The sequence below is a fragment of the Piliocolobus tephrosceles genome, chromosome 3 (assembly GCF_002776525.5).
Source record: "Piliocolobus tephrosceles isolate RC106 chromosome 3, ASM277652v3, whole genome shotgun sequence".
Taxonomy (NCBI): Eukaryota; Metazoa; Chordata; class Mammalia; order Primates; family Cercopithecidae; genus Piliocolobus; species Piliocolobus tephrosceles.
The window spans coordinates 15230049-15240144 of record NC_045436.1 but is presented as its reverse complement, the minus strand read 5'-3'; the positions used below and the strand labels follow the sequence as shown (position 1 = coordinate 15240144).

The 10096-nt window shown below is 35.8% G+C and overlaps 1 protein-coding gene across 1 annotated transcript in view; it reads right to left on the bottom strand.

The window, feature by feature from the left end:
- Positions 1 to 4134: 4134 nt before the first annotated feature.
- The window catches only part of HPGD (15-hydroxyprostaglandin dehydrogenase), a 29093-nt gene continuing 23131 nt past the window's right edge, over positions 4135 to 10096 (bottom strand). The window contains exons 5-7 of the mRNA XM_023229327.2: positions 9471 to 9547; positions 7072 to 7235; positions 4135 to 6039 (exon numbers count right to left, since the gene is read on the bottom strand). Coding sequence (XP_023085095.1) covers positions 5901 to 6039; positions 7072 to 7235; positions 9471 to 9547 — 380 coding nt within the window. The 3' untranslated portion in view covers positions 4135 to 5900. The remainder of the gene's footprint in view (positions 6040 to 7071; positions 7236 to 9470; positions 9548 to 10096) is intronic.

Genomic DNA, 10096 nt, shown 5'->3' with positions numbered 1-10096 from the left:
TCTACATTTCCCAGTATCCCTTTTATTTAGATAGGGCCATGGGACTAGTCTCACCAGTGGACTATGAGTCAAAATAATGCATGTTACTTCCAGGCTGAAATGTTCAAGAAGGAGGCATGTCTGCCCATTCTTTCTTCTCGAGTTCACTGACTGGAAGTAAATGATTTGAAAGCTGTAGACAGGGGAGCTACAAGGTAGAAGGATCCTGAACAACCTCATGAAAAGCTGCTCACTGAATACAGCACTAGATTCTTGTGTGTGTAAAGAAAAAAAAAAAAAACCTATTGTGTTAAGCCATGAATTTCAGGGTTTATCTGAATTATTTGCTACTCTTACTCAATTATTACAAAGAATACACAGTTATAAAAATTATTTTATGGGTTTAGGAGCAAAACATTTGAAAGCCATTGATCTAGTTCGGTTCTACATGAATTTAGGGGCATATAAAAATTTATGTAAATGTGTACATTAGATTTTAAATAATGGTATATCATTAGCATGAAATTACTTTAGGGCAACCTAAATGCAGGAATTTAACAGTTTATCTTTTTTCAACTCAAACCTAGCAGATTGAGCTTAAAAATGTAGTAAGATCTAACAAGGCAGTCAACATGTTTTATTTATTTATTTGTTTGTTTATTTTTGAGACAGGGTCTCATTCTGTCACCCAGGCTGGTGTGCAGTGGCATGATCTCAGCTCACTGCAGCCTCTGCCTCCCAGGTTCAAGCGATCCTCCCACTTCAGCCTCCAAGTAGCTGGAACTACAGGCACACACCACCATGACCGGCTAATTTTTCTGTATTTTTTGGTAGAGATGGGGTTTCACTATGTTGGCCAGGTTGGCCTCAAACTCCTGACCTCAAATGATCTGCCCACCTTGGCCTCCCAAAGTGCTGGGATTACAGGCGTGAGACACTGCCCGGCCCAACATCTTTTAGTAGCCTTGTTTCCTTCACAGCACTTGTGAGAATGAAACAGTAGTTTTTGAACACATACTTAAAGTCACAGTAGTAAGGATTAGTTATAGGATTAATGATAGGAATTATCATTAGTTATAGGATATATAGAATATAATTATCATTAGTTATAGGATTAATTATAGGAATGTTAAGGATTAGTGATAGGAATTAATGATAAATCCATATATCTGTATAGCAAAATGCATAGGTGGTTACATGAAAATGACTACAGGACCATTAGCTACTGTGGGACTAGACCCCAGAAACATCATACCATTGAATACCTATGCAGTTAGAGTGATATCTTTACTCATGATTCTTAAAAACAAGCTTCAGGCTGGGTGCGGTGGCTCATGCCTATAATCTCAGCACTTTGGGAGGCCAAGGCAGATGGATCACCCGAGGTCAGGAGTTCTAGACCAGCCTGGCTAACATAGTGAAACCACGTCTCTACTAAAAATACAAAACATTAGTTAGGTGTGATGGTGGGTGCCTGTAATCCCAGCTACTTGGGAGGCTGAGGCAGGAAAATTGCTTGAACCCAGGAGGCTGAGGTTGCAGTGAGCCAAGATGGCACCATTGCACTCCAGCCTGGTCAACAAGAGTAAAACTCCCGCTCAAAACGAAACAAAAACAAAAACCAGCTTTAGAAGGGAGTAAGTAGCAAGTCCAAATCCGTGTTGTAGCAGGGAAAAATATAAAATGTATGTCATTTGCCAGTTTGTTCTCAAATCCACAGCCTTCTCTTGTGCTGCTGTGCTGTGTAATGCAAGGGGCTGACCCTGAAAATCACGTTTTTCGTAACTCTCTTCCTAGCTGAGAGATACTTGATAGGATATTGCAGGGGGAGATTCCAGGGTATTTCCTCCCCCTCCACTGTCTTCGGGTGGCATCTCTGACAGTGGCTGTCCCCTCCAGGATTCCAATTCCCACCTGACAGCTCCTGCTCTGTAGCCCCAGCTTTGATTGGCAGCCTCCCATTGGTTCCTTGGCACTGGTAGTACCCTGAATTGCACCAGTTCTGGAGGTGATAGAACCTTCCTGCTGTTGCTAGGTTGCCTCATTACCCATGTTTGGCTCTTTGGCTCTTCCAGGATCTTTGCAACTATTAATAGTTCTCCATATTACATTTCTTCAGGACTCAAATGCTGTTTTCTATATGGACCTAGTAATTGATACATGTCTGCACTAACATCTACATAGAATATAATATACTTAAACATGTATATATAAATTTTCCAACAACATAATTTCTCAATAATTATTTGTGTTTGTTTTGTTGTTTGTTTTGAGACAGTGTTGCTTTGTCACCCAGGGTGGAGTGCAGTGGTGTGATGTTGGCTCACTGCAGCCTCCGCCTCCCGGGTTCAAGCAATTCTCCTGCCTCAGCTTCCTGGAAAGCTGGGATTACAGGCAGCCGCCACCACGTGCAGCTAATCTCTGTATGTTTCTGTTTGTTTGTTTTTCAGTAGAGATGAGGTTTCACCATGTTGGGCAGACTGGTTTCGAACTCCTTGCCTCAGGTGATCCACTTGCCTCGGCCTCCCAAAGCGCTGGGATTACAGACGGGAGCCACTGCACCCAGCCAATTGTTATTTGTTGAATGAATGAATGTTATGTGTGGAAATGTTACTTAAAAACTGTGGGGGAAAAGGTAGTTTCATAGTTCAAAGTTAACCTTAGAAATCTTATAAAATTTAATGTAACTATATGCTGACAATGAGATTTTAGTAGGAAGAATTAAAAATGGTGCCAATACCAAGGCAGGAAGAGTTTTAAAAATATACAAAAGCTAGCCAGGCATGGTGGTGCATGCCTGTGATCCTAGCTACTTGGGAGGCTGAGGCCAGAGATCACTTGAGCTCAGGAAGTTGAGATTGCAGTGAGCCACGTCATGCCACTGCACTCCAGCCTGAGTGACAAAGTGAGACTTTGTCTAAGAAAGAAGGAAAGGAACGAAAGGAAAGAAAAAAGAAAGGATGTTAATAAGCTTGAATGTAATGGTAGAATTAAGATGGTCATATATTCAGAATCTCAGAAACAAAGCAAGTCTAGAGGCAATGATTGCAGTTTTGCAGTCAATATTAAAGCAAGTACCTTTTGAACCTTTTTCATTGTGATTCACAATGAGAAATATATTTTATATCAAGAATGAGTAGAATCATATATGCATGAAATGCCTCCTATATTTTCCATTCATTATCTCCTCTTTTATCATACCCTATCCAGAGTGATCCAGTTTTTCACACACTTTGAAAACATGGATCTAGGCATGTTATAGGAATCAAGATGTATGCAAACTTATCCAAAGGATCAAGATGTAATTCATCTTTTACTCACTCTTTCTTTCTCTACAGTGGCTATTGTTTTTGTCACCTCAACATGCATTCACCTTTCTGGTAATGACAGCGTAATTTTCCCTTTGCAAATTTTCCATCTCCTTGTCTTAGTCTATAGAACTCAGGTCGATGTCCTGCCCACCTCTCCTGTCTCCCTCCCACTCCATAATTCTACCAGCTCTGGGGAGCTATGCCATCCCTTTCTGGGCAGGCAGAGTAGCTATCTCTCTGACCACAAGGCCTGCCTCAGTAGTGGGCATATAACCTAGGCAAGGCCAAATCAGTTCTTGTTTTGGTGGACTGGAAGCTGCTGGGAATCAGGCCTGTAGATCTGGGAAGTCATCATGTGAGAGACCTGCCCAGAAGGGACGCTAACAAGAGAGAAGGAGATGGAGACCTTATGACAACAACTGTGACCCTGGATCCAATCACCTTTTCCTACGCACCAGTACATTTCCCTTTTGAAATTCTAATTTAAGGAAAAGCCATCCGATGATGTTTAGTATGTGAAATACCTTGAACTTCTTTCAAAATTTGCATTCTCAGACCTCTTCAGTGTGCTAAATTTATAAAGAGAGCAAAAGTAAGGAGAAATTGTCATATAATCACTTGAATGTTAAATGATATTACACGTGTCTAAATTTATTTTTATATGAGAAAATAAAATTTGTAGGACATTTCAATGTCATTATGAAGTCTCCACTTTTTTCTCAATGTCTACGTGTTTCTAGTGTTGCTGTTCTGAGTACCAACTTCATTTTGCTAAGAAAAACACATTTGAAAAATATACCATTTACATTAGGATATTCACTGAAAAATACAAGAAACCAAGGTCCCCCTCCCCCACACTTCAATTTAATTATTTTCTCAACTGGTATACAGAGATACATAACAGTATGAATTTATTTAGAGTTACCTATAGAAGATAAGATTTAAAGTAAGTTTTTAACTTATGTAACTCACATTTTTCAGTTCTACTTGAGATTTGGTTTTAAATGTCTACATAGTTTATTGATTTGAAAAAATTAATTCAAAGCAGAATGTATATTGAAGGCTACTAGTCCAAAAATTGTCCATAAAAGTTTATAGTATTTACACAACAGAAGAAACATACAGAAGATAAGTGATACTGGGCATACCTACATCATTTGCTGATTGGTCACTGCCAGAACATACAAACAAGCTTGTGCCTGATTACAATTTATCTCTATCAGATGTTCATTGATGTTCAGTACTTTGTCTTTAATACATTAAATGAAAATCTAGACTACAGTTATTCATATTCAAATTAATCCTTAAAAGTGAAGGCAACAGTGTTCTAGCAGAATTAAAATAGGGCAAGATATGATAACATTCCAGTACTTCTAGGAAATCCGTATCAATCTCACATGGATAGATTTTGCTTCAAGCTGGGAGGTCTGGAGTTAGCAGACAGAGTGAGTCACTTATCCAAATTTTTTTTGAGTAAACGACTGACTTGGAAATCTTGTGCTTTCACCGTTATTAGCATTAATTACTGCTTGTAAAGAGTGTTACCCAAAGCAGGTGTATTTAATGATTCTTAAGATAGCTGACAACAAAAAAAAGCAAAACCTCATAGCTATTTTTACCTCTGTGTTGTTATGAGTTTCAGCATAGGTACAAAAACATTTACAGTTGTGTCTGTGGCAAAATTGGTTTCATTTCCTCGACAGCTATCCAGCGAAGACTAAGTAATTTATGGAGATAAGAACAAAAAAGCTGTATTGAAAGATAGGCACTTTTGAAATCTGTACAAGTCAACAAAGAAGTAAGTTGAAAAAATGTTACATTTGCATTTTTTCTTGTTGAGCATATCTTAAATATAACATTTTTTGGAGTACTAACTATTCTTTATTGCTGTAACTGTTAAAAGTTTAATTCCTGAGATTTTTGGAGTCAGTTAAAGTTCTTAAAGTGAGCAGAGGAAAGAAATGTCTTTCCCCGATGGGAGGCTGAACTGTGAATCAACAGTGTCAGTCGGTTACTTTCTGTCATTTTTCCATACATCAGTTTTCGTCTGGGATATGTTTACACTGTAGTTTATTCCTTAACTACTGCCCCCAAAATATGCTACTTTAAGAAGCTCTTGGAAGAACTGAAATGTTCAGTTGAAAGATGGTATATAAGTAGAAATCATTATTATGAAATATTTGTCCTTGTTAAGTAGCTTTCCTCTTTTAAAGTATGAACTTTACGTATGTGAGTGTTTTACATCTGGTTTGATTTAAATAACAATTCAAGTATCTCCTTTAAAATGATGTTCTGAAGAATATTAATATTTATGAAGCACAGATATAAATACACTTTCTGAAAGGCAGAATATTCCTTGAATATCATTTGTTTTGATCATTTTTTAGACTATCGAGATTACAACCTAGCTTTGGTCCACGTCACATTTTTAATAGTTCATAACTTTTTATCCATATACTTCACTCAAAATTTAGAAAATGTTTATCATCAAATGCATGAAGGAAAACTTAAAACTGTAACATTTCATTTAAAAGCAATATTCAAATGAAGATAGGGTCTGAATATAAGCCATTGGTGCTTATTTCCAGCTACGGGTAACACATAAGCTGTTCACTGAGTTTTTGCTTGAAATGGAGTTGTATCATAGTCTTGAAAGTGAATTCCCTTAGAAGTTGTGATTTTCATAATAGCACCATTTAAAGCATCATCTTCAATGAGTGTTATCAATCCATTGGCAATCAATGGTGGGCTAAAAAGAAAGAAAACAGTATTTTGAAACAAAAGAATGAGGCATGTAACCACTTCATTTTAAGTTATTTTCTGAATAATCTATTAATTTGAACATGTTATAGGGAAATGTGTGTCATTAAGCTATTGCTACTTCCAATTTTTATTTAATTGCATATTAGATATCTTATTTCTCTAATTTATTCAATTAGTTTTTTTCTATTGATATTAACTAAATCATTTGATAAATTTAGCTGTAACCTCCTATCATTTTGGCAGGAGGAATTTATACTCATTATTTTCACTGGGCAAATGATCATTTTCTCATCTTTATATGCCAGTAGATCTTAGACTTACCAGGTATAGATGTTATTAGTGTAGTAATATGATTGATAACAGCTAGCATTTACTGAAAATTTTATTTTTTGCCAGTTTCTGTTTTAAGTACCTTACATATATCATTTTAGGTTTTTCAAAGTCCCTAAGTTTGTTATACTATTATCTCTATTTTCTATGTGAGAAAATTGAAGCATCTAGAGGTACGATGGCTAAGTTCATGGTTAGTGGTAGAGCCAAGATTTGATCTCAGGTCTGATTCCTTCAACATGATAACTATGATTCTGTGCTGTGAAATCCTCAACTACTCTAATTCAGACATAATTCATTGAGAAAGTATGTGTGTGTATCAACTATTTCTTATAAAAGTGGTTGAAGCTACAGAAACACAATATTTCACAAAGAGTATATTTGAATATTGCTTGGAATTTAGGCAGAGAAGGTATCATTGCCTTCAAAGGTGACTAAATGTCAACTTTACGACTGAAGGTAGTAATGAAGCATTTTACATATTTCAAAGTAATATTCATAATGTGTAAACTTACAGTCTATTCATAAATCCAGAAAGAAATATTTTCTCCCAGAGAGTTTGCCAAACCAAAAGTTTGAAGCTTGTGTTCATTTCTCAACTGTATAAGCTTATTTTCCCCTTTTTATAGCTTGTCTAAATAATGCTTTGTTTCATTATTTAAAAGAAAATAGATACAGTTTTACTTACTCCAAAATTCCATAGTATTTAATCATATCCTTGATATGATCCTTATATTCTATATATTGTCCCATGTTTTCTTCTTTTTCAATTGATTCAAGGATGGCTGTGTTAACAAAGCCTGGACAAATGGCATTCAGTCTCACACCACTGTTCATAAGATTAGCAGCCAACTGCCAATTAGAAGGTTGTAGGTTTCAGCGGTTTCATAAACATATAATACAGGACAAACTGATCATTAAAGCATCTTACAGTTCTCTGATATAAAAAATACTAGTTAGATATCCTCCCAGCTATATAACAATGACTGGTACGTAGATAGTAAAATAACACATACCTAAAGTATTATATTAATTCCTGAAAGTCTCACGTAATTAATTTTTTAAAAATCAGTATTACTGGACAACTCCTGGAAACAATTATGTAAGCTTCTCTTATCTACTGAACTCTGCAGGAACCTGAAGCTAAGCAGCTGAGACTTAGAATTGATATCCCAAGTTTTCTTTCAGATATTGTGGTTGTATAGCAAATAATACTTAATTAAAAATACTTTTAGTGAAAATCTTTAGAACTGTGATTCTAAAGACACTCTTAATAATCTGCCCTATCTGGAAGACAATTTAAGTATTTTCAGACTAACATTATTTGGCTTAATTTATCAACTACTGATTTTATTTGCAATTATTAAAAAATTAGTCAATTCTCATTATTCATGGATTATATATAAACAAATTTGTTAAATTTGCTTGCTAAAATTTATCTGTAACCCTGGAAATCAATACTTGTGGAGCATGTGTAGTTATTTGTGGACATGCACAGGGCAGTGAGAAATTTGAGTCACTGATGTGCATGCTCCTGCTGAGGTCAAGTAAGACGATACTCTGCCGTGCCATGTTTTTCTAATTTTGTGCTTTTTTATTGGTGATTCTGCTGTTTAAAATGGCTGCTAAACCCACTGCAGAGGTGCTGTGTAGTGTTCTTTAGTGTAAGAAGACTGATGTCCTGTACAGAAAATATTTGTGTTAGATAAACTTTGTTCAGGCATGAGTAGTAAGTGTTTTAGTAATGAGTTCAATGTTCATACAACATATAATAAATGAGGTTTCTTTAAACAGGAATACATATAAAATAAGGTTATATATTGACTGGTTGGTTGGAATTTTGTGACCAGAGGCTTTCAGGAACTTAACCCCGTATCTCCCCTAAAAGCAATGGTTCAGTAGTCACTAATGTAGTGTTTGCAAGTGACTTCGTGGAACATAACTACTATGAATACCGAGAATTGACTGTAGAAGTTTCCAGTCTTGTAATTTTAAATATAAAATTTCTGGTCTTTAAGGTTTACTTTACTTTGTAAGAGAGCTTTATGTGTTTATAAGAAGTCTGTCTGAAGATTATGTCTTTTCAAATTAAGTAATAATTTCCAATCAATTTAAGAGTGTGAGAACTAGTTACCTTCCATTTCGACTGAACAGTTAACATTTGTGCATCTGTTTTTTCTGTCTCCTACTAATTCTTTGATTACTAATATTTTTCTCTTTATCTCTCTAGATCCTCTCTTTGTCTTACCTAGATGAACCACCCAGAAACCCCTACAACTGTTCTTTCTGCTTTTTCACTTGTCTTTTGTAATACAATTTCCAAAAGCAGGCAGAATGGTCTTCAAACAAAGGAAATCTGACCTTATCATTCCTGTGTGTAAAAGCCCCATGGATGGTTACCCTTGAAATAAAATCCAAGCTCACAACAGTGACCCATAGCTGCTTTTGGTCTGGCTCCTGTGCTGGTGTCTTGAGTCATACCTCGAACTACGTTCCCCTTGCTTGCCAGGCCCCATTCAAGCTGCTCTTTTGTGAATTATAAAAAGGCAGGCATTCTTACCTCATGCTGTCAATGCATGTGATTAATTAGGTCTAAAGTATTTTACTAAGCTCTGTACACCTTTCACCCTAGGCCTCCATGGAGACATTATCCTTGACCACTCTATCAAATAAAGGTCTGGCCCCACCCCTCGTTCTGGCTCCATGTTCTCAGTCATTTTCATCGTATCTCTGGTGACAAATAATGGCTGGGGCCTATTGCATCTTGCATTTCAGAAGACCTGAAGTTAATAATATTTACATGTGGGGTCATTTTTGTAAATAAGTACTATCTCCCCATTACTTATCCTTAATACATTTTTTAATAACACATCTGTATTTAGAATCTACTTCATTTAAAAATGATCTATTATTTATTTGGTCCTTTATGTGATCTGATAACTATTTTTATAATTGAGATGGAGGTATGCTATTTTTCCATCTTTTATCCAAAAGAATTGATTTCTCAAGTGATTCCTCTCTACACAATTCATGTTTTATGCATGTGTACAAAGAGAAAATGAGATATGATGGTTGTTGTAGCCTCACCGCTGCTGAGCGTGTGAATCCAACTATGCCATGCTTGGAAGCACAATAAACCGGCTGCTGTGCAACGGGCATGAGTCCTGAAATAAATGAATATAACATTGAAATGCTTTGATTAAAAAATAAGCAGACTATACCCAATAATGACAATGCAAATGAATATTTTGTGATAATTCAATTTCAGATGAATCTGAATAACAGAGTAACATAAAACCAGATAGCTTTGTGAAACCCAGTAGCCTAAGTGTAGTTTATGTGCTCCATGACCCATGCCGTCCAGAATTTATAGGAACTAAGTTACACTGAGAGATATAGCCAACAGTTATATATGTTTTTCTGCCTCCCCAGGCCTTCTGGAAAGTCAAGGAAAGTAAATGGTATGTAAAACACAAAGAAAATCATCTTTAAAGTCAGTAAATTACCATCTAATTTTCAATTTTTAAATTGAATATAAGAATATATATAAAAAGTATATATTCTACATTTTTAAAGCTTCCTAGTGGCAGAAGCAATTTGAATCTTCAGAGAGTCTTGGAGATTATTAGTCTTCACTATAAATTAGTATGCAATTTCCTGTTACCAATCTGTCTTGAACAATGCCTCCAAAGTTTAAGAAAATTAAAAGTTAA